Here is a 24,448-nt window from a genome sequence, read left to right as displayed (position 1 = left end):
ATTACTTTTATAATTACATGCCACTGTATTTTCTATCGTTGTAATAGAGTTAAGTTTACCTTAATCAATTTTAATTCGACGACGATACAAGAATGATAATGGACGCGACGTAGTGATACAAATTTACACTGAATAATAAATCTGCATCGTGTGTCGTCTATGATAATGGTATATGTACTTTTCAAAATGATATACAACCACTACCATTACTGCTATTAATGTAAATAAATGCTACAGACGGAACGAAGTATTTAATTTTAATTTAATATATTATCAAAGTAATTTTTGCAAATGTACGCTTAAATTATTTATTTTTATGCTTGTATATTACTCGAGTACTACTTCGACTTCTTCTGTTTACGATATCCGATTAAAATAATTGTTTTTATTCGATTAATGTATCGTCAACATGCCTTATCTTTTTTTGATTATGCTAAATGTTGAGCAATATATATACAGTACATTGTATTCATGCACTGTGCTGTGTATTGTATCCTGTCGAGTTATGTTATAATGCCAAATTTCTTTTACATTCAAAGGATAATATATTAAAATATATTTTTTATTAACGATGTTTAGGATCAGTAGAACTGTCGCATATAATCTGTTTACAAAGAAAATAAGATTGTTTAGTGATTTTGTAAAAGTAGTAGAAGTTGGTCCTAGAGATGGACTGCAAAATGAGAAAAATATTGTGCCGTCCGACGTTAAGGTTCAGTTCATTGATAAATTATCAGAAAGTGGATTAAAAACTATAGAAGTTACCAGTTTTGTATCCCCAAAATGGGTTCCACAAATGGCAGATAATGCAGAAGTTTTTAAAAACATTAACAAGAAATCCGGTATTTCCTATCCAGTATTGGTACCAAACGTAAAAGGCTTGGAAGATGCATTAAAAGTGGATGTAAAAGAAATAGCTATTTTTTTGGCTGCATCCGAGACGTTTTCAAGAAAAAACATCAACTGTTCCATTTCCATTAGTATGGAAAAGGCTAAGGCAATCATTGAGCAAGCGTTAAATCATGATATTAAAGTCAGAGGCTACATATCATGCGTTGTTGGCTGTCCTTATGAAGGTGAAATTAAGCCACCTGTTGTAGTCGATTTAGCTGCGTTCATGTTACAGCATGGATGTTACGAGATTTCTTTAGGTGATACTATAGGCGTAGGATCACCTAACAAAATAAAAAGTTTATTACACGAATTAAAGCACATATCAAATGAAATGAATAAATTTGCACTTCATTGCCATGATACTTATGGGCAGGCTTTAGTAAACATTTATGCAAGTCTTGAACACGATGTAAGAACTTTCGATTCATCTGTGGCTGGATTAGGTGGTTGTCCATACGCAGTTGGTGCCTCTGGAAATATTGCTACTGAAGATCTACTTTATTTACTGCATGGGGAAGGCTTAGAAACTGGAGTGGATTTCCATAAACTAGTAAAAGTAGGAGAATTCATCAGTAATCAGCTTCAAAGAAAAAATCTATCTAAAGCTGGTGTTGCAATTCTCGCAAAAGAATATTCAGAGAAATAATTATAACTGTCTTTAATAATAAGAAATATGTGTAAATTTTATAACTCTTTTTTTAAATATATAACTAATAAGCTGTAAGTTATGCAGAATACCTCGAGTAATTATGTAAAAATTCTATATCTATAAATTTTAATGATCTTTTTTAAAACTTGTATACACAATTCATAAAAATATAACGCAATGGCTGATCAACGCACTACGATGTGTTATTTTCATAAGCTACTTGTATGTTCTTGTATGATATTAAAAACATACATGTAAAGCTGCATTCAAAAAAATACATTATTATACAACACGACAACAGAATGACGCACAGGATCTGATTCACACTTCATGTGGAATTTGTGTTACGAAATATTCGATAACTCTTGCAATATAGCCTGTGTGTCTAATGTACTCAAGTCTATGGATCCTCGAGTATCAATTACAACTCCTGTTACCTGAAGAAAAAGGATATAATCATTAGGAAATAAATATTTAAGATCATAATTTTATATGTTTTATGGATTACCATCTCTTCAAAGAATGCGATGTGATTAGGTTTTTCGGAATATCTTTCATATTGATCTAAATTATCTTGTAATTTTAAAGTGAGACTATCATAATTTTGTATTATAATAGTTAAAATTTGTTGCTCCGTTGGTGTGGATAAACTTTCGCTTGCCAACCATGCAGCTATTTTTGGTGGAAAGTGATTTACTATGTCTCTCATGTTTACTAAACAATTTGTTAATTTTAATGCATGTTCCTTGTACTCGTATGATTCGCTTGTTGAATAACGGAGTGCTTCAATGTATAAATAATATTTTGATTAGTAAATGTTATATCACGATCTAAATAATACGAGTATGTAAAATAATATTCATTGAAAATATATACCCATTGCATTCAGATTTGTAAAAATAAGTCTCATTCGTATTATTTCGTAAAATAATTCGTCGTAGCTACTAGGAGACGATAAAAATGTATCTCCGTATGTAATAAACAGATTTAAGATATTCACAACCTAGAACAGTTAAACTTGTGTTACAAAAAGGTTTAATTTTAAATCATTATATTAATTTACCTGAATAGCTAACGGAAAGATGTTCATTTTTTTAATCAGGTGGCTTTCGTGAGTGGTTAAAAATTTCAGTAGATTAATCAAAGCCGTCCAAAGGTCTCTCCATTGATATCCAAGTCTAACTCTGCATCTTTTTTGGTAACAAAGCAATCTTTGTAGAACTCCGATACATTGATGATAAAGTTCGAGGGGAAATTTTTTCATCATGTGCGATGTAATAAACTCGACAAGTAAATCTATAATTTCAGATAATAACTTCATTAAGCAATCTATATCGGCATACTGAAGAAAAACGTGAAGTCAAAAAATGCAGATTTTTACTTTATGCTTGTCGATTAATAGCATAATAAATGATGAATTTTTACAGTACACTAAATTATTTGTTAGTCTTTTTACTTTAGTGTGCGTCGATCAAAAACTTCAAACTTAGTTTTTGAGAAACCATACATATCGATTTAGCATTTTTTTACCATTATACCGTCGATATAATAACTGTACCAAGTAAGGTAGCAGCCAATGGTTGTGCTGGTGCTATTTTGTCTTGTATCTTTCTGTGATGCATCGGTACTCGATGAAGTTGTACTCTAAAGGCCAAGTTCGCATCATGCATCAAACTATTCGCATATTGATCCTCTGCGATACAACTCAATATTAAAAAGCATAACTTAACGTTATTCATTATTGCCTCTGTTCTAATTACCTGCATAACTATTGAACTGAAATAATAAAAATTTCTTTTACAATCGACGATACAGGACATTTTATGAACAATGATATTCATACAATATGGAACGTATCGTTTCTTACCAATATTGTAAAAATGTGGCTAACAAGTTAAATGGTTGGGCCATCACGTCAGGTAGTTGTGCTCCTGGAGCTACCGCGTTTGGTCCTAATGTATTATTCGGAGATGGCGGTGCACTGGTATCACTTTGTGTATACGCCAAAGTTGTTACAAAATTACGATTTAAATGCGTTGCTTCATAAAGCGCTAATAATAACGCATTGTTCGCACGAACTTGTTGCGTTTTTGCCTCTTCTTCTCCAACGAACATACTTCCGACTATACTAGTCAAGGAAGATAACCAGGATGCTTGTATTTCTGTGTGATATTTTTTTTTTTTTATTAACTGAGTTTATAATAAATGACTTAAAGATATGATTGTAAACATTCGTTTACCTGCTCGTTGCTGCGCAAACTGTCTACAGAAGTCCATTAATGAACTCGATATAACTTGTCCATAGCCATTGAGAGCTAATTCATCATCTAAAATTGACAACTTAACAATATAAGGATTCGCTCTTTCGTGTTTTCTATAATTGACTAGAAGCGTTAAAAGCAACACCGCATCGTGTCCGTGACGACTTCTAGCTGTCGTATCTCTCAACAGCTATATAAACGAAATAGAAAATATTAATGCATAATTGGAGCAATATGTTGTTAGTAATTAGATTACACATTACTAAAGTAACACCTACTTGAACCAGAGATTCAAAAACACTATTAAGCATAACATATTCCAACAAAGTGTTCTGACTAACATTGTCCATGCCAGTTACAATAATTAATAACAATTTCAAGCACAAAGCTTTTAAACTATCAGGATATTCACCTAGAATCATGAGAAATTTTAATAACTGGTTTCTTTAAAAAAAAAAAAAAAAGAACGATAGATTATACATTTAAATGTTAAAAATGTATATTTGAATCTTTGATTTCTTAACGTAAACTAGTTAGTAACCGTATAATGCACATACACTATGAAGAGTGTACCTGTTAAGAAATTATTACAGTGTTGCATTAACGTTGTCATTCTCTGTTCCGCGGAATCGAATCCTACTAGGATATCTATTAAATTAAATCCGCAATCGCCTTGACTAGCTTTCTTATACATGGATTGAATAACAGCTGCTAATGTTTGTAGAGCGTATACGACCCTAAAAGGATGTTCATCCACCAATGTGTCTACACAATGACAAACTAAAGCATTTAAGTTTTCTCTGCTTGCATTTAGTTGTTCCGCAGTCATATGCAAAATTTCACTTTCAATATGTGGAACCTAAAAAATTAGAATCATGTAAAAGTGTATAGCCACAGGGTACATGTTATGATTTTAGATTCATTTGTTTTTCCTTTGACAGGAGAAATTCATTAAAAAAATTTCTTGTTAACAGAAATCACTGAGGATTTTCACTTTTATTTGGTTCATTTAAAAATTCTTTCATTTTGGAAAAATGGTATTGTAGGCTCACAGATCTAATATTTAAAAGTTTTTACTTGTTCATATATATGTATGTGTGCAAAATGCACATTAATTCCATACCATAATGATTGGTAAATTTGTTACTAAGATAATACAGGTAAGTTTAGAAATATTATTTAAAGGCACAAACATTATAAACACAATGCTATTTATATTTATGTAATTTTTCAGTCGTTACCATCATGGGAAGTGACAAAATATTATGGAAGAGTATGTATGTATCAATTAAAATGCTTAAAATATAGAGTTCAAACAAGCGAAGCATGGTTTAATTTTAAGTGTAAATTTATGCCAGGTAGTTTGCATAATGAACTAGAATGCGAAGAATCTATCAAACAAAAGGGTATGTACTAAAAATAAAAGTAGCCTATCATATTTTTACGAATATAAATTATTACTATGCAAAGAAATTTTCAGTCAAGAGTGAATCCAAAGAACAGAAAAAACAACAAAAAACAACTCCTGAAAAAGTAAAATCTCAATCCAAAATACAGTATACCAAGGATAGTAAAAGTTCATCAACTTCGGTTAAAAATTTAAAAAATTCTTGTACACTCAATGAATTTATAGCAGATGCAAATAAACAAAATAAAAATGAGGATAGAAAATCACAAGAAAATAAAACATATTCTATGCCTGAAGATTATATGACCAAAAAGCAGAGAAAGGTATAATTTAGTTGTAATTCTTATTATTATCTCGTAACTATAGTTTAAAATCTCCTTTTCAGGCAAAACAGGCTCGATGACTTTTACAACGGATGTGAATTTTATTATCCAAATTTTTATTAACTTTTAAGAACTTTTACTACTTGTACCGATATCAAATTAAATAAAATTTAATATATTTAATAATAATTGGAAAAATTACTAACCATAGGTTTAATTAAGAATAGTTCATTCCAAAAATTTGGATGAGCTAATGTTAAATCTTCTCCTTTGAAAAAGCTTTCATAAATTGGCACAAGCTTTCCTTTATGCTGGCGTTTAGAGCCAGAACCGCTCCGTTTTCTCATAGCCATTGCCATAATTAATTATATACTTTTTACCATTTCCTTCACCTGAAAATCTATTCATTTAAATGATATGTACATATGTATTGTGTAAGTTACAATAACGTTTACAGAAATACGCTGAAAACCTAAAGTGATTATGTCCAATTTGAATAATGCTTATCTTTTGATTCATAACCTCTACATCGAATGTTCAATAACTCCAAATGAATAAATAATATTTTGCAACATAGATTACCGTGAAAGCATTAAAGGAGCAACTTATGATTGATATCGATTATACAAAATATAAAAACGTCTAACAGATTTGAAAAGACAAGTAATTTATTTACTTACTACTAAAGCGTATAGGTCTTTGTCACATAAAGGATCTCTCGAAAAACAATTCCAAGAGTTCTCTCAATTATTCGCAGGGATTTGTGGTTTATTTATGATTTCATTTAAAAGTTCCTGTGTTATCAGACAAGAGATAATAATACGAGAAATTATGAAAACATTCATGCACAAAAATGACGGGAAGCCATCATGAAATAAGAAGAATTTCGATATATATGTATATTATACACTTGATCCGCACACACACACACACACTTGATAAGACAGAAAGGTAAGGGAGGTAAGAGAGAGAAAGATATATATAAAAGCTATAAGAAAGAGTGAAACGGATGTTACCCAACCTACTCTAGAACCCGTGGCGCCATCTCTGTGAAAAGTGCTCAAACTGGTCGCACATCGTTATCGACAGCGAAGTGAACTCTCGAGAACTACTAGCGCCATCTCTGGAGAAAATACTGAAACTAATGCTCGACCAGTTTCACCTTCTCTCCGGGAGATGGCGCTAGTAGTTCTTGAGAGTTCACTTCGCTGTCGATAACGATGTGCGACCAGTTTGAGCACTTTTCACAGAGATGGCGCCACGGGTTCTAGAGTAGAGTCATCAACATCTGTCTCACTCTTTCTTATAACTTTTATATATATCTTTCTCTCTCTTACCTCTAAAGCGGGAAATATCAAATAAATTACAATAAAACTACTAAAATATACAATAAATTAGAATGAAACTATCATTTTATTAACATTATAATAATATTTTTAATGATATACCGTTGTATCGAGTTAGATTATGAAAAATAATAAAAGCAAGTATAATCTTATATCTTTGTTTCATGTTAATCTATCTTAGTATCAAAATGAATAAACTGTTTAGTTTTATTATTTTTAATATTAGTTTATAATGTAATAGCTCTGGTGATAACCCCGTGGCAAACCTGGGGGGCGCCACCGTGATACTCTGATGCTTTTTGAACTGCTATATGATTTGTTGTGTTGGCTGGGTATGTATACTATTGTGTAAACCATAAAACAAGTATGATTGTTTACTTGAGTATCCTAAGTCGCTTAAAAAATAGGTCCTTATTACTTGACATCTCTTTTACATTAATATATTGCATATAACAACATTATTTACTTTATTTTAGATCTTTGACATCGCTGTCAAGTGTTTATATACAGCAACATGTTAAAACTAGACAGTGTTCATCTCACAAGGTTGAGTATGATAAACGAGATACATTTAAAAATGTCTCTTACGCAAAGTATGTGGGATATGTTGCAGCTACGATATCTCTACTAGGTGTATATTATTATAAGTTCCATAAAAATGTTCATGCTCTGAATAAAAAATTTATACCTTGTGGAGAATTCAGAGCCGACTTGAAAACGTACAGTTTACAAGAAGTAAGCAAACATGATAATAAAGAGAGTCATGTATGGGTAACATTTAGGCGAGGAGTATATGACATAACAGATTTTATTGATAAACATCCAGGTGGTTCTTCGAAAATAATAATGGCAGCTGGCAGTTCGATTGAACCATTCTGGGCAATTTTTGCTAATCACAATAGACCAGAAATATATGAGCTTCTTGAGACAATGAGAATTGGAAATATATCTGAAGTAGACGCAATCTCCAATGTAATTAATGAAAATGATCCATATTCAAGGGAACCTATAAGACACAAAGCTTTAAAGATTAATGGCCAAAAACCATTTTGTGCAGAACCACCTTCATCCTTACTAATCGAAAGCTTCATTACACCAGCGTAAATATATCTTAAATTTGAAAGTAGTTTTTGAGAATCTTGATTGCCCAACAACTTATTTATAGTATATTCTTCTATATTCAGAGAACTTTTCTATGTGAGGAATCATCTTCCTGTTCCTGAAATAGACTTGAAAACTTATACTTTAGAATTAGCAGTAGAAGAAACAACAAAGAAGGCCCTTCAATTCGAGGACATAAAGAAATATCCTAGGCATACAATAACAAGTGCTGTAATGTGTGGTGGAAATAGGAGATCAGAAATGGCACAAGTAAGTCTGCACAGTTTTTTCTTTCTAATCTTTTACTTTATGATTTAATTTGCTTACTTTATTGATTTGTCTCAGGAAAAACCACTGAAGGGTCTCAGTTGGGGTGTGGGTGCTGTTGGTAACGCTACGTGGACTGGCGCAAGATTATGTGATATACTGAAAGATTTAGGAATCAATGAGGATGATTACAATCATATACAGGTATTATACATTAAGGGATGAGAATATTTTCGATATTGAAAATTGTAAAAATAAGTTTTGAAATTTAAATGATTTCTGAAAATAAGTTTGAAGGATATGACTTAGATCCTTCTAATACACCATATGGAGCAAGTATACCCATTAGCAAAGCTATGGATCCTAGGGCTGATGTGATTATAGCTTATGAAATGAATGGTCAACCTATACCAAAGGATCACGGCTTCCCCGTTAGAGTAATTGTTCCCGGTGTTGTGGGAGCTAGGAACGTAAAATGGCTTGGTATTGAACGATAAATATTATAATTATAAAATTAATTGTATAACAGAATTGTATCATTTTGGTACATAATCTTTACAGGTAAAATAATTGTCTCAAAAGAAGAAAGCCAATCGCAATGGCAACAAGGTGATTACAAAGGTTTCTCTCCTACCACTAATTGGGATAATGTAGATTTCTCTAAGGCACCAGCTATACAGGAAATGCCTGTGATCTCTGCGATTTGTGTACCAACACCGTTAGAAACAATCAAAGTGAAAAATGGAAAAATAAACGTGAAAGGTATATAACGAGCACTTGAAACTTTAAATTTTTCTTATCTCATTTTTATAATGAAATTCTAATTCTGATTCGATTAAAATTTTCACAGGATACGCATGGTCAGGAGGAGGTCGTAAAATTATTCGAGTCGACATAACAAACGATCAGGGTAAAACTTGGCATACTGCTAATTTGGTCGCTGAAGATGCTAATGCTAAAGAAGGTCGATATTGGAGTTGGACATTGTGGACTATAGATCTTCCTGTTAAAAAAGAATGGAAAGAAATAGAAATTTGGGCAAAAGCTGTGGATGCATCGTACAATGTGCAGCCAGAAAGTTTCAAAAATATCTGGAATTTGCGAGGTTTTCTTTGTAATGCTTATCATAGAGTTAAAGTTAAATTGGAACATTAAATATACAATGGATTTTTACTTCTGTTAGTAAAAAATAAATAATATTTTTCCCTTTACTAAAAACACGCATATTAAATGCATTTATTTTTAACAGCTAATATTGTATTCAAACCTTGATATTTTTCTTGATATTTTCATCGTTAAAATAACTAAATAAATCATTCACAGGTATCTTGGTATCTGTTAGATCATTTATATTGTGAACTTCAATCATAGGTGGGAATTCAGTGATAGATTTACCGATTACAATAACGTAGGGAAATCCAATTATGCGAGCATATGTAAAACGTTTTCCAATAGTTAAATTTGTTCTATCGTCAAGTATGGTATCGATATTTAATTGATTTAAAACATCTATTATTCCATCTACATATTGAAATCCTTCTTTTTCGTTGCTACCCATCTACAAATTGTAACAATATTTAGTATTTATCAGACATAGTAGACATCCATAAATATATTACCTTTGGTGGTATAATGCACACGCTATAAGGGGCAAAATGTTTTGGCCATCTTAATACTTCCTCGGTAGATAATAATTCGGACATGACTGTAAAAATACGACTGAGACCAAGTCCAAAACAGCCCATTACCAATGGTACTGATTCATTGTTTAACTTGTGTACTACATTTAAAGGTTGTGTATATTTTGTATCTAATAAAAATGTATGTCCCACCTTTAATGTAGGATAACTTTTTGAGTAAAGCGTACGATTACAATTAATCTAATCCTTCTAATATTTAAGGATTTAAACACTTATATTTTTTTTTGTACTACCTCTGCACTATGCTTTTCGTGAAGTTCAGTTTTACATACAGGGCAATGGGATTCTTTGCACACAGTTTTGTTGATAGCGTACTGGCAAGACGAGCATGTACAGATAGTATCTTCACCAATATCGATCGTGTAATGATATTCATGAGTCACTGTACCTCCAGTTGATCCTGGATCGCCAATAGCTACAGAAATATACGCAATACTAATAAATTTAGAAAGTTATACTTTACAAGATTTGTTTTATTACCTTTTGTATATGTTATTCCTATTTTCTTAAATATATTATCATAAGCTTTACATACTGACTCATACGTCTCTTGTGCATTATTTATATTCAGATCAAACGTGTACAAGTCTTTCATAATAAATTCTCTACTTCGAAGGAAGCCAAGCTTCGGTTTCATTTCGTCTCTCCATTTACTAGAAATTTGATATAATTTTAGAGGCAATGCTTTTGACGACAGTAATCCTACAGTTGATAATAAAGTACAGATTGTTTCTTCGTATGTCTATAATGAAACAATAAAGTTTGAAGAGGTACATTCTTATCGCAGTAAAATTAATCACTCTTCTGATTGATTGCAAACTCACTGGGCTAAGTATATAATGTTTATGGGATCGATCTTTCACTTTAAACAATTCGGATGCGTTGTTCGCGTATCTATCGGTCTTCTCCCATAAATGTTGCGCCGTTAATGCTGGTAATAATACCTTTTGAGCACCGATCTTTTCCATTTCATTGTCGACAAGTTTTGTTAACTTATTTAAGACACGTAAGCCCAAAGGTAAAAACGCGTACATGCCGGTGTTTACTTGTTTAATAAACCCATATTTAATTAGATTCTGAAATTAATAAGCACGTAACAATTATTAGTAGTTGATCAGAAGTCGAGTCCAAACAAATAAATAAGACAATAGTTAAAGTACTTCGTAGCTTTTCGTAGGAATTTTTGTCTTCTGCTTGGGACCGATTGCTGCAGTAGTCGGTTGAAACAACCGCGACAACTTATTTATTTCAGAAATCGGCATGATTGTTACGTTCAAGTAACAAATTAACGTGTTTGAACGTACTACAAGTATATACCAGGTATACCAGGTATATATAGATGCATGATGTTTTATTTCATTTGAGACGTAACTCTATCCAAATGGTTCTAGGTGGCACCAGATAGAGCCATTTTTTATTGGCCATTTCTTATCGACACGGACTTGAGTTAGTAAATAGAAATCAATGTTCCCATCTGTATACAAAGTAATAATGGCCGTAGTGTTTATTGGAAACAGTACGGAATAATGACAGATAAATTCTCTTGAATTTTAGGTTATTTCTCTTGATTTTAATTCCTTATCGCGAATGTCGCGTAACACCGTAATTGCGAGCCAATTCTGGACCGACAGAATTTTCCAACACCGATGATTTCTATTCAGAAACGTAACAGCATGGAATAGGGTCCAGTTGATCCGAATGAAATGGATTTTTTAGCTTCTGAGATGAATGAGGAAAACTCGAAATTAACTTTGACAGATAGAAACGGTTTAGAATATGTCGAACAGACCGATTCCACTTCGGTACCAGATGTTTCGCTCATCGAAGGTATGACTTAATTAGTTTTGATCAACGAGAATTCGGGTTAATAAGAAATTTGTTAAACTACAGCTGTTTGACAATGTCATATGTACACGCTAGATCATAAATTGTGATCTGAGTGGAACAGAAGTGGTTTTACAAAATAAAATTAAATTAAATGATACAACAACTTTCTGTTGCACTATGATTTATATGGGATATAATAGAGTTTCTAATATTGCTCTTTTACTTGTTATTTTTAGCTAAGGATCCTTTGATCCAAGAATATACAAACGTATATGAGGAAGCAATGCAGATTCAAGAGGAATTTGTACAAGATAATAGCGCTCAAATTGAAACGGAATCAGTATTACTAAAGAACAATGATAAAGAGGGATATTATGGATCAATAGAAGCAAACAGTATTAACACGTCTATGAAAGGTTCTACTTCTTTAAGTAATTTCTCAGAAGAGTACATAAAGTATCAAGAATATGTTCATACTGGCCTTCCGCGAGAGAAATGTCTTCAGAAATCATCTTCTTATAATGATATTAGGCTACCTTCAACTATGTTATCTGATACAATATCATATACGTCTTCGGATATACTTTCTAATTGTAGCATAGAATCCGCAGCACTGGATAAGTATAAAGAGCTAAATACGGCGTGCAATGACGAAGAGGAAACACTTTTCAGCTCTAAATTATATACGAAGACAAGTGAAGCAAAGTCCGGAGAAGAAATTGTTAATACCGAAAAACATAACAACAGTGAGATTAAAAACAACTTTGATGTTCATTCTGATGTAGATGAAAAATTAATGAGAAATCAGATGAGTACACTCAAAAGTTTAGTTAAATGTGAAAAGGACGATAGCAAGGAACAACAGCCTTGCGAAGTTATCAAAAGTATCAAATCACAGAGCAATGTGATAAGTAGACCAACTTTAATCGATGATAGCAGATTGGTGAAAATTTCACTGCCAACGAATCCAATTAATATAATGCAATCGAACGCTCAGTTTCTAAACAAAAGTCGCAACTTTTTAAACTTTATTACAGAAAAATCTACAAATATTATGGAGAAAGCGTTATTGCCGCAACATTTAACGATGAGATATAATTCGGTAATGAAGTCCATAGATAATACCTACAACGAGAGAAGATATATAGATGAATCATGCAATGCAGAAACTTCTTTAACTACACCTGTATTTAGCAGTGGTAAAAATACAATTAATATGAAGAGTGAAGAAAATGAATGCACAAAAAATGATGAAAATAGAAATACGATGACAACTTCAAGTGAAACCATATATGCAAATACAGAACAAAATAATAAATATACATTGACAAATGATCATATCCTTCATAAAAGTAGCGATAATGATAACATTGAATCAATAGACTTAAAACAATCAGAATCTTACTCTGTCAGTAATGATACGAAAGAAAAGATTGACCATGTACATAGTATACAGACGAATGAAAATTATGATATTGATTCTATGGTATTAAATTTTGAAGGCGACACTTTTCACGATAGTGTGACTAATGGTATATATCAAAAGGAAGGAGAAAACATCGATGTTGAGGAATCGAAACAAAGTTTGTTACAACATCCTGCGTATCTTGCCTTATTGAAACACTACACAGATTTAAAATCTAAGCATATACATTTACAAGAAAGAGTCGGACATTTAGAAGAGCAAAATCGAACGTTAGAAGCGGGATGTAAAAGAGAAGATTTCTCTGTATCGATCGAAGCATTAGAGAAGACGATAAACAGACTCACTTCTGAATTGCATACATCGTTAGAAGCGCAGGAAACGTTTAAAAAAGAATATAATGCTGCGAATAAAGAAAGAGAAAGCATGGTGATGAAATATGTGGTCAGTGAAAAGCAGCTTATTGATACCCAAAGGTATATTAAAACATTTATAAAAAATTTACGGTAAATGTATTATATATTGTTTAATATTTGTTTTCTGTATTTTTCTATCATTTAGGGCAAGGGAAAGTGCAGAACGTAAAGTAAAAGAAATGACGGCGCAACAGGAAGCACTACAAAGTAAATTACGGGAGATGCAAGGGGAACGAAGTAGAATATGTAACATTTTGAGCGGAAAACATCGCGAAGTGACGGATCTTCATAAAGAAGTTGAAAGGCTAAGAGAGGATGTAAAGATGAGAGATATAAAATTGCAATGGACTCAAAATAAGCTTAAATTGGAAATGGATTTGCAAAAGGAGACTCAACAAAAACTAGATAAAGTCACGGTAACAATACTACTTAGAAGAAAAAAAAAAGTGTATCCTGTATTGCTTTGATTATATAAATCTGCGATATATGTCGTTTTCGTTTTAACAGATCAGAGTAAACGAAATGAAGGAAGAATGCGACCAAGTACGTAAAGAAACGCAGGAGACGATGCGAAAGTTTCAACAGTCAGAAGAGAACAAGGCGGTCACTTTGGATCAACAATTAAAAGAGCAACAGGCACGTTTAATTTTAGAAAGGCACGTAACTGAAGACAAAGAGATGCTGAGGCTTCAGTTACAAAAGGAAGTGGACACATTGAAGCATAGACAGCAAGTTTTGATCGAAGAAAATAATACGCTCAGCCTGAAGATACAGGACGTTGAAAAAAATCGTTTAAACTACGAGAGTAAATTAAACAATTTGAAAATCATAGCGGATCAACGTCAGAAAGAAATTGTAGAGTTGCTTAGCAAAGTGTCTGAATTGGAAACGCTCAAAGTTCAGCTACAACAGTAGGTATCACAATTTTATAATCATTGGTCATTCATTTGCGGTAATTTTTTTATGTTGGTATAATGAATTTTTTCTCGACGTAGCAAAGATCAATATTTAGCATCAACAGAAACGGAGATCCAACATTTGCGTTGGACTAATGAAGAGTTACAGGCTGATATGTCTGCGTGTCGTCAAAAGGAAGCGGAAATGCTGGACTTTACGCAAAAATTAACAGATAAAAATGTACGACTCCAATCAGAATTCACAGCCATTGAGGCCAAAGTGAAACAATTAGAGAAAGAAAATGGGCCGCTGCATGAACGCATAAGCGAGTTAATGAAGAAAGTAAAGGCTCTAGAAGAGAGTCTTGCTCAAGAACGAAAAAGCAGAACCGAGGAATGTGAGACCTTAGCCAAGCATCTTGCCGAACAAACGCAAATCGCGCAAAATCTTGCCCAGCAGTTGGAGGATAGTCAAGGAGAAAACGCTGTGTTAAAGAGGAAGCAACAAATAAGTATGAAGGAGATGACGCGCGAGCTACAACAGTGTCGAAAGAAATTGGAAATGTTCGAAGCAGCGTCACCTTACAATTCGTTGGGTGTTACATCAAGGACTGGATCAAATATTTCATTGAACACAGGTTTTAGATATAAAAATCACTACTTTTACATTTTATGCCTTCCTCAGTTTGATTTTCCTTACCTATAATTTTTAGTAGCCAAGGAAAATATTTTAGCCGAGAGAAAGAGAGGGACGGGTAGGATCTCTTTATATCATTTTATCAACAATATATTTTTTTGTTATTTTAGGAGACATTTTAAATGGTGCCTTATCCGATAACAGTGTCAATGGCGATCAAAATATTCAGCCAACAGAGCCTAGTAAACAAGTGCTAATAGATCGTATTATAAAGTTACAAGAAAGTAACGCCAGAAAAGCGGAGAAGCTAGATTTTTTCGAGGAACATACTCGAATTTTAGTCGAAGAATTACAGAAGAAGAAAAGGATCATACAAAATTATATTTTACACGAAAATATTGGTGCCATGGGTGGCAACGAGAGAGATAAGTACAAGGTAAATTTCTATTTCAGATCGTACAATTTTATGAAAATCATGTTTGATATCTTAAGTTTACACAAAGTGTTTACTATTAGTATTAACGACATTTTCATTTTCAATATACAAGCATATCAAAAGTAGAAGAAATGCAGTAAGTTTAATGACAGAAATGAAATTTATTATTGTAATTGTGTTAATTTATAATTCTGTAGACGTTCATAAATTTTTATTTAATTTCAATTACCTCTTAATTATAGGTTGAACTAGCAAGACATGGAGGAATAATGGCCTCTGTCTACAATCAACGAGTCTCAGATGACAATATGACTCTGGAGTTATCATTAGAGATAAATCAAAAGCTCCAAGCAGTTCTGGAAGACGCATTATTCAAAAATATTACTTTAAAGGTAAACGTGAAATGTGTTTGTGCATTGAAAAATTTGATTCTCGAAAGCGATTCGCAATAGTTTTAACCTCAAGTAGACATCCATTCTAATAAACAACATTTTTCTAGGATAACATCGACACTCTCGGTGAAGAAATAGCAAGGTTAACGATGCAGAATCAACAAAGGCAAAATACACACTAAAAGTATATTAGAATGACATACCTGTACTTATATTGTAAAGATAACGTAATGACAAGTGCATCTGTTGGAAACGTGAAGATAGAAAACTTATCAGCTATGAAATTTACAGTTCGTATGTACTGACATTGTCTGTAATTTCATATATTAGAGATACACAAACTTACATTTTCTTTCTATAAAATACGTATACTAAATTATCACTTCACGAGGAAAGTACATTTTGCCGTAATAGCTTGAAAGGTACATTTTATTAATTTGAAGATAGGTATAAGAATCTCGTGCTTATCTTAACGCAATTTATTTGTGCAGATGATTCATTTCTGATATCGTGATTTATATCTTTAATTTACTCTTACTTAATATCATAAATTCTTCAGATATATACATGTGTGTATATTGTATAAAGTAGATTCTCCTTTTCTTTTTTTTTGGTATATATTTTTATATATTTTTATTTAGTTTTGTTCTTAAATTCACTAGTTGCTTTCCGTTGAAAGTGATCTAGCATCTAAGTATCGAAAGAACAGTTTTTATTGTGTCTAGTCAAAATGAGAATACTTAACGATTTATTAAATTCCTTATTTTATTAACGCTAAATGGAAAGAGCAAAATATTTTTGATAAACATTGGAATTGTATCATAACGTGTTACAAAATTACTTATCTTTCTCATTTGATCGCTGTTCAATTGCTAATCGTACAGGACAACTTTATAGTTTTAGAAAAACATTCCATATCGTCAAGAATTTTTAATACACAGCAATGAAAATGTTAAGTAAGGACTTGTTAATAGTACATTATATAGTTTCGTGTATATATAATACACTGGATGTAGTAAATAAGTATCAAAATATAAATGAAGCATTTTACGTGTATTATACGGGATATAAAGATTGTAAATCTCTGTAAAATGAGAAAAATTGTATGGAATTGTATAAAATAATACAAAAAATGTTTCGATCTATCCTAAACTAACACGTCTCACGTTTTTAATTTACCGTTATAAGAAATTGTTTCTACTTACCGCATCATGGCCTTCGTATTATCATAAATAAATTGATTCGTTATCAGTAAATGAAAAGCAACGATTGGAAAATTAAAAATGTACAATGTCCTGTTGAACATTAAACCAAGAGAAATGATCCTGTATTATACGAAAATCGAAATTATTTGTTGCTCAAACGATTATACAATAACAATAGTAAAAAAAGGGTTTGAATGTGATGTAGGTTTGTTCACACGTTTAATGACAACCTGTACTACATAATATAAAGTATTTGATTATAACAAGACAAAGCAGACCCCGTGATTCTTGTATTCTATGTATATCTTTTTTGTATTTTTTTCTTTTTTTTTCTTGTCGTCAGGTAATTACGAAACTATTATATTATTTTTACTCCATCTAATAAGAGGAACACACCTATTATTTCGTAACCGATAGAGTTCATTTCTCTGGAGAAACATAGATTTCTCACTATTTGCCATATATATAAGACACATTATTCCTTCGGACAAATAATTTTGTTCTAAAACTTCTTTGTTCGCCCTCGTCTTCCACTTTTTCCTCTGTCTTCTATAATCGCTTCTTCACCCTGTATATATACATTATGCACAGCTCTTATAATTTTACAAAGCATTTACTACCGTAATTTACAATCGAGAAGGTGTGAGTTACCATTTAAATTGCGACTTAATCGAAAGTAAATACACGTTACTTTTTACGTATCTCGTGTGTACATATGTATTTAATGTATGTCTTTGTGTGTTTGTACGTGTATTTCTGTTCATGTTGCGTGGATATTGCTTTTTTGTACATACATCGTATCGTGGTATACACATGTACATGAACTTAACATACGTCCTAAACTTCACTTCAATTCTGATGAATTTCTGATTAGTTCGCAATTAGAGTAATCTTAAGCAGCGATTTATAAAGATATTATGAATATGTAACAATGATGGTTGTTTCCGTTTATGCAATGGCTAACGCAGTTTCCGTAAACGTTTCGCAAGTTATTACCGAATAGCGTTACAATTTGCTTGCGATTGATTAAATAATACAAGTAAAAATTGACCCCGGTTTCGACATCTGTTACATCTATTCTTAAAACAAGAGGCAACACAGAATCGGAGTTAACACGTGCTTCTAAATAAAATTGGCGGAATATCAAAAATTTGATAACGGTTGGCAAAAAGAGACAACTCTCAACAATCCAATTGATTTACGTAAGCAGTCTACTCTGTTCACGTATGTACAATTCGATTACAATTCGTAGTCGGCGTAAACGAGGCTCACAGTTAAGGTCTGAAACGGAAGTGGATCATTAAGAAAAGCGTGAATTGGCCTGTGTGCGTTCGACGGGACCGAGTACCAACTGGACGCACGTTAACATCTCACGATGCACAGCGTATCGAATTTACTTCATTTCAAAGCGTTGTTCGTCTTTGTACACAAAAATTCGTATCAGAACTACGCAACTTTCCACTATCACTTAAGATACCGTTCGATCGTGTTACTTCCGGCAAAACGTTGGAAGCGAGTCCCGCGCATCGATCCGTTCCAGATGCGTTACTTCTCGGCGTTCGTTCGACAGAATTGCAAATGCTCGTTGTGGGGTAAACAGCAAAGTAGAAACCGTAAATTCGTTTCATCGTCGTTGTTCCTCGACGCCGGATCGATCGTGGACGAACGAAAGAGTTTGCAGAATTCCTTCCGGTGTCTCTCGGCCATCGCAACGCTAAATTTCGATGGGTTTCCCCCCCGCGAATTCGCCCGGCTTTGAAACATGCCGGCCCTCGAGAGCGTTAATTTTGCCCGGCGAATTGATTCCAAGCCTGCCGCCCCTGTAGGCGGTTCGCTCTCGTTGCCCGTTCCTGCGTTAACTCTGCCCAGTTAGATCGAAGTTGCGAACAGCCAAGAGGGAGAGAGTCCCGGGATCACCGAGAGGAACACACGCTCGAGGAAGAGGCAGGGACCGGGGAGAGATACGTGGCTTAAAGGGAACGTGTTAGCCATGCGAGCTTTAGAGGAACTTACGGGTGTAGGGATAAGGGTGAGGCCCCTGGAAAACGGAGAAAAGAGAAAAAAAGCTCGCGGAGGTCGACGGGAGACGGAAAAACGATACTTCGCGAGGGTAGAGTGTGCTGGGAAATCGTGGGGGTTAATGGGGAGGGCAGAGGGTGGAGGGAAAGACTCGGGGATTAGAGAAGGAAAGCGAGGTTGATGTATGTAACGGATAAAAGGACAGAGGCGAATGAAAATCGATAAAAGAGAACATCGAAAGCGAGAAACAAAAAAAAAGAGAGAAAGAAGGCAGAACGTAAACACAAGGGGAGGAGGATAGAAAGAAAGAGAGGCTGCTGCGGAGGAAAACGTAAAGGAATGAAAATGAGAACAGATAAAGGGAATGAGGAGAGGGGGAAAGCAGAGAGAAGTAATGGCGTGCGAGAGATAGAGAGAACACGTAGGGACGAAGAAGGTTTATGTTCTAAAGCCCGCGACCCACCCCCTATAAATTCAGCCAGGGGGCTTTCCATTAAAGGGGAGCTACCGCCGCGAGTATTGCTCTCGAGCAGCTTAAAGTGGATGGAACGTTCCTAGCCCAACCCGTACGATCGCGAGATATGAGCATATCTTACTTTAAAGCGAGTCGAATTGTATATCGTATCTCGCACAGACCCTTCGTACATCACCACCCACCCTCTATCTCCTCTTCGTGCAATTTCCCTTTACTTTTTTCTGTTTCTTGTTGCTCTTTCCTCGCATTACTCTTGCGATCCGTTTAGCTACATTCCTACTGTGCACGAATCGCACGAGCACCAAGGGCGTCGGAGAACGTGCCGGGGATGTCCCTTCGATTGGTGTACAGCATCGTTGCAAATTAGACGCTACTCTCCCTCTCTCTCTCTCTCTCTCCTCTCTCTATCTCTGTTTCATCAAAGCGATGCTGAATTATGGGATTTTGCGATATGATCGAGAGTGTCCTGGTAACTATGGCAGCGTTGCCGATCGATAGATAATATTGCGATCGACAACGCAACGTTATCATGGACTCGATGGGATAACATGCCAGTAGAGACGAATCGACGTCAATTTGATTTTAGCAATTAACGAATCGATACAAACTTGGTCCCGACGCTTTCTCGTTAAAACACGAGCAAAAAGACAGCACCTTATTACACAACGTTTGTATGTTAATAAAAGTTAGAATATCGGCTTTCGTTCTCTGTGATGTGTAAAACGAAAAGTGAACGCGTACAATTGTAACGGGTACGTATTGCGAACGTGGTTCAGCACATCAACCGAGCTTCGTGCAATTTACAAGAGGAGGGTCTACTTGTACGCTTGGGAATCGGGTCGATACGCTCGAAGCACGATGTTAAAACGAATCAATTATGATCCTAGTGGACGATTCATGGAAATCGCATGCGACAAACAACGGACATGCTGGCGAACGAGTGTGTTTTATGAACGGAGAAAAGTCATTCGTTTGGAGCGTAACGTGAAAAAAAATTATGTAATTTGTGAATAATAATGATCAATAATATTTTCAATAATAATAATAATAAAAATAATAGTAATATTAATAATCGCAATAATAATAATAATAATAATAATAATAATAATGAGAATGAGAATAATAGTAGGCGGTAGCGGTAGTAGTAGCAGCAGTGTCCATATTAATAATATATAATGTTTGGCATCGTTATCTTCGCGTCTGTACAATGGTTCGTTTATGCGGAGATGTTTCGACGTTTTCCAAATCATCGAAACTCCTCCCATTCTTTTTCTGTATACAGAAATTCGTGTCGCATTTTGGTTATTCAACAATATGTTCCCGATATTAGCAATATTACAATCTACTTATCGATAAACTTAATGAACCAGTATCATGGTAATTTAATTAATAACGTAATAATAATAATAATAATAATAATAGGTAATATAATAATAATAATTAATAACAACATTTACTAACGAACAAATTAAATATCATGGTACAACTAAAAAACGTTAAATCGAGCTTGTATAAAAAACGTCTAACGCATTTCCGGTACACACATATACATATATATATGTTAACGAAAAAAATAGTGGTATCAGCAGCAGCAACAGCAGTAGTAGTAGCAACGACAATTAATTATAATAATAAAATATATAAAATTATTATACACAAGTATACTGTCAAAGACAGCATTTCGACCACCCCAAATATTACACGCTAACTCATTCGCTAACAGAACAAAAACCTATTTGACTCTACCAATAAGAAGAAACGTAAGGGAGAACCTGTACGAAGGGAAGTACGAGGAAGAAGTTGATGTATTGTTAGGTACGATACATGTGTACTTTTGGTATGTTATGCAGAAGAGCGAAGAAGAGACTGGCGCTCTTTATCGAATAGTTAATATCGATCTAAACAAGAGAGTCTGTGTGGCTTTCTGTATCGACAAGGAAGATGCGTGGAACGCTTGTTTGAATAATGCTTGCTTTGGGCATTTCTACGCTGTCACGAACGTAACGCATATTGCGGTGATTAAAAAAGAAAAAACGTAATAACATACACATATTAGTAGATATGCGAAGCTATAATGTCTAGCACATGCGTTCTTTACGCGTTCCAATTTCCAGGTGATTCCTAATTCATCTCAGAGCTAAAATGAAAGAACAAACGTACGGCAAGAGAGCACCACTCGTTTGCGGAAAGTATCTTTTCTGTACACAGAAATGGATAACAAATTATAAACTAGTGGCGTGCTTGGATTATTGCCGCGAACATATCATGCCTCTTTTTTCATCGTTTACACAGAAGAGGAGACTTCGGTATAAATAAACGATTGACTACGAAAGATAAAGTTTGATTATACATTTAGAATGCACGAAAGATTGATAAATTTTGCTCTTTCCATCTCACACAGATCATTTGATTTGTTGCTGTTCACCCAGATTTGTTAACAACTCGAAAGCAAGGCATCAGGTCAATGGATATGATTTTCAGATTTGGATTACGGCGAACGATGTTCCTTAACATTTTTTGATTTGTGATGCGCCTATTGTTACGCCAACCGAATGGAGGATTATTATACAAACTGTTTAACATTCGTTGCAGGAAAATCTCAGGGGAGATTCTAGGAGCCAAAATAAAATAGAAATCCAGGATGACAAAATTACGTTTCTGGCTTCGTTTTAGAACAAAATTAAGAAAATATTTTCGTCGTGTCACACCGGACAGTCTCGCAAAATCATAATTCTCGAAAACGAACCTTCAACTTTTATTCTGTTACTCTTGTTTTCCATGTTATTGTGACACATAGAATATACCCTTAAAATTTTCTATGAACGACCGACGAACCACTGTGGCCTCCGACTAACGTGAAACCATCCAATACGGCGGGCATAAGTTGGCACTTTTTGATTCGTAGCCGCATCTCTATTCTATCGAAAACAATGCAACGAATTCTGAATCGCACCGTGTCGTCGATTCTTCGGGCCAGAAAAATCGAAACGAATAAAAGACAAATGGCAATTTGCTTTAAATGTAACACGGGACTGCCGAGAAGAAAGGGAAAGATGCAGAGGGGTGAAGAAATCGATCGTTGTTACTTCGGCGGGGGCTTTCACGCCGCTCTGCGTTCGTCTTTCAGAAGATGAATACTTCAACAACGATAGCCTTCGATATGCATAAAACAGTTGAACGCGCAGCTGGCCTCAGCAACGTCGACGCAACAGTCGCGTTAAACGCATAAAATTCGATATTATATGTTCGCGGGCCAACCACCCTTCTTCATCCCCAAAGTAATCATTAATATATATATATATATATATTTTTTTTTTGCGGTCCGAACACGCGATACGTGTTCATTGTACAGTGTGTATAGACGGATACATGTGGTTTCTTTTCCTTTTCTCTCTCTATGTACAAATTATATGCGGAGCTTATATCGGTTACGTCTAAAAGCAACTCTCGTACGAACTCATACGTTGGAACAATTACTTTTGGTACTGTTTCGTGATCGGTTCCTTGAACATGCGCATCATTTTCTTTCGTATATAAATGTAATGAAAATTTGATTTCTTGATAATTGTTAGAGAAATAATTATATATATATATATATACTTTTTGGATTATTCATGATAATATTAATCGTATTATCTAGTATAACCGGTTTCTGGATAATAAACAGGACATTCCAGGAATCGATCGTGTGTTTCTCTGCTGCGACTGGTACACTAGGTTTGAGGATGTGCTTAAGGTACGCGTTTACGGGTTTTATTATGCTACCTTAGATCTAAATGTATCAAGGGACGGAGCGTTGGACGGGCCAAGATTACCAGAGCCGAATGTCGACGTTTTCATCGATTAGAAAAAAGAAGAGATTCCCATCAACAAGAACGATTACTATTAAATATACTCTACGCTTGAGATTGATTTGTTGCAGCAATTAAGTATCGTATGTAAAACATTTAAGAAGCAAGAGACACCAAATACTGTTAAAGGTGTTGAACCAAGTTGTAATAACGGTTTGAGAATCCCAGGAATGGTGGGTTTCGAAAGCTCTCCGGCCTTAGATCCCTCCGATCAAACGCTCGTCCCTTTTGACAAACCTCTCTTCCTCTCTCTTTCTCTCTCTCTCTCCCTCTCTCACATCCTCACTCTCACTTAAGCTAGTAAAAAAATGAGCTTGTCCTTTGTTCTTCCTCCGCCCGGGTCTAAAATGCGACAAAAAGGGCGAGCGTGCGAGACGCGTGGATATACGATGGAGAAAAGTGATATGTGTTCTCTTTTAACGCATCTAGGAAAAACCAACGCTCCCTTTTCTGTACCTTCCTCCCGGTACATACATACACAGACAGACGCGTACGCACGTACACACACACACACAGAGACACGCGTATATGCATACGCACACGAGCTCTTTGATATTATGTCCGATAATGAGCTAGGTTTACACGGCGCGCTACATCGATGCAAAGGACGCGAATGGAAAGAACTGGCGATCGATCGAAACAAAACGTGGCTTGAACGAGAGACGGCCGTGGCCGGGAAAGGGTATCCGACTTTTGATTTCTGTTGCGACTGTTCGAAATCCACTGCCGCTCGAAAGATTAATTTTCTTTTACTCCTTTTACACCAGGTGTGTAAATTTGTTACGTGGAACTTTGCGTTTTTGATGTGTTTCAGATTGATAAACGAGATGGGAGTCGAGCGATGGTACAGCGGAACGAGTGGCGGGGAAAGTAATCCTCGGTGATCTTGAACTGACAACCGATTTCGTACGAGCTGTAGCTC

General features: G+C 34.5%; 7 protein-coding genes across 8 annotated transcripts; 4 read left to right on the top strand and 3 right to left on the bottom strand.

The window, feature by feature from the left end:
* The first annotated feature begins 354 nt into the window (after nt 1-354).
* On the top strand, nt 355-1,736 carry Hmgcl (hydroxymethylglutaryl-CoA lyase). Its single transcript, XM_076902449.1, has one exon. The coding sequence runs from the start codon at nt 572-574 to the stop codon at nt 1,538-1,540; it is 969 nt and encodes a 322-aa protein (XP_076758564.1). The 5' UTR covers nt 355-571; the 3' UTR covers nt 1,541-1,736.
* On the bottom strand, nt 1,653-6,382 carry LOC143427924 (armadillo-like helical domain-containing protein 3). Its single transcript, XM_076902439.1, has 11 exons — nt 6,216-6,382; nt 5,742-5,927; nt 4,378-4,663; nt 4,083-4,216; nt 3,784-3,994; nt 3,411-3,705; nt 3,102-3,319; nt 2,607-2,839; nt 2,420-2,546; nt 2,052-2,326; nt 1,653-1,980 (listed from the first exon to the last, which is right to left on the bottom strand). The coding sequence occupies exons 2-11, from the start codon at nt 5,892-5,894 to the stop codon at nt 1,888-1,890; spliced, it is 2,025 nt and encodes a 674-aa protein (XP_076758554.1). The 5' UTR covers nt 5,895-5,927; nt 6,216-6,382; the 3' UTR covers nt 1,653-1,887.
* On the top strand, nt 4,657-5,622 carry LOC143427931 (uncharacterized). Of its 2 annotated transcripts, XM_076902452.1 has the most exons (5): nt 4,657-4,964; nt 5,039-5,081; nt 5,163-5,210; nt 5,285-5,535; nt 5,598-5,622. In XM_076902452.1, exons 1-5 carry the CDS (start codon nt 4,932-4,934, stop codon nt 5,613-5,615), a joined length of 393 nt encoding a protein of 130 aa, XP_076758567.1. In that variant the 5' UTR covers nt 4,657-4,931; the 3' UTR covers nt 5,616-5,622. The 2 variants fall into 2 exon arrangements, with proteins under 2 accessions (XP_076758567.1, XP_076758566.1); XM_076902451.1 differs by having other exon boundaries at nt 5,039-5,210.
* Nucleotides 6,383-7,220: 838 nt separating the features above from the next.
* Nucleotides 7,221-9,444, top strand: Shop (sulfite oxidase). Its single transcript, XM_076902356.1, has 7 exons — nt 7,221-7,288; nt 7,358-7,981; nt 8,066-8,252; nt 8,328-8,453; nt 8,540-8,732; nt 8,811-9,011; nt 9,100-9,444. The coding sequence occupies exons 1-7, from the start codon at nt 7,248-7,250 to the stop codon at nt 9,402-9,404; spliced, it is 1,677 nt and encodes a 558-aa protein (XP_076758471.1). The 5' UTR covers nt 7,221-7,247; the 3' UTR covers nt 9,405-9,444.
* On the bottom strand, nt 9,420-9,807 carry LOC143428216 (putative proline--tRNA ligase, mitochondrial). The gene is made up of 2 exons (XM_076902939.1): nt 9,517-9,807; nt 9,420-9,425 (listed from the first exon to the last, which is right to left on the bottom strand). Exons 1-2 carry the CDS (start codon nt 9,805-9,807, stop codon nt 9,420-9,422), a joined length of 297 nt encoding a protein of 98 aa, XP_076759054.1.
* Prors-m (prolyl-tRNA synthetase 2-like protein, mitochondrial) lies at nt 9,588-11,220 on the bottom strand. Its single transcript, XM_076902357.1, has 5 exons — nt 11,110-11,220; nt 10,774-11,025; nt 10,430-10,691; nt 10,183-10,364; nt 9,588-10,081 (listed from the first exon to the last, which is right to left on the bottom strand). Exons 1-5 carry the CDS (start codon nt 11,209-11,211, stop codon nt 9,827-9,829), a joined length of 1,053 nt encoding a protein of 350 aa, XP_076758472.1. The 5' UTR covers nt 11,212-11,220; the 3' UTR covers nt 9,588-9,826.
* Nucleotides 11,221-11,383: 163 nt separating this feature from the next.
* Nucleotides 11,384-17,132, top strand: Golgin104 (coiled-coil domain-containing protein 186). Its single transcript, XM_076902432.1, has 8 exons — nt 11,384-11,776; nt 12,013-13,675; nt 13,761-14,031; nt 14,123-14,526; nt 14,611-15,149; nt 15,319-15,584; nt 15,827-15,976; nt 16,084-17,132. The coding sequence occupies exons 1-8, from the start codon at nt 11,653-11,655 to the stop codon at nt 16,156-16,158; spliced, it is 3,492 nt and encodes a 1,163-aa protein (XP_076758547.1). The 5' UTR covers nt 11,384-11,652; the 3' UTR covers nt 16,159-17,132.
* Nucleotides 17,133-24,448: the final 7,316 nt, after the last annotated feature.

This window comes from Xylocopa sonorina, chromosome 10, assembly GCF_050948175.1.
Source record: "Xylocopa sonorina isolate GNS202 chromosome 10, iyXylSono1_principal, whole genome shotgun sequence".
Classification (NCBI taxonomy): Eukaryota; Metazoa; Arthropoda; class Insecta; order Hymenoptera; family Apidae; genus Xylocopa; species Xylocopa sonorina.
Note: the sequence above shows the minus strand (reverse complement) of the source record. Positions and strands in the feature narration are given on the sequence as shown.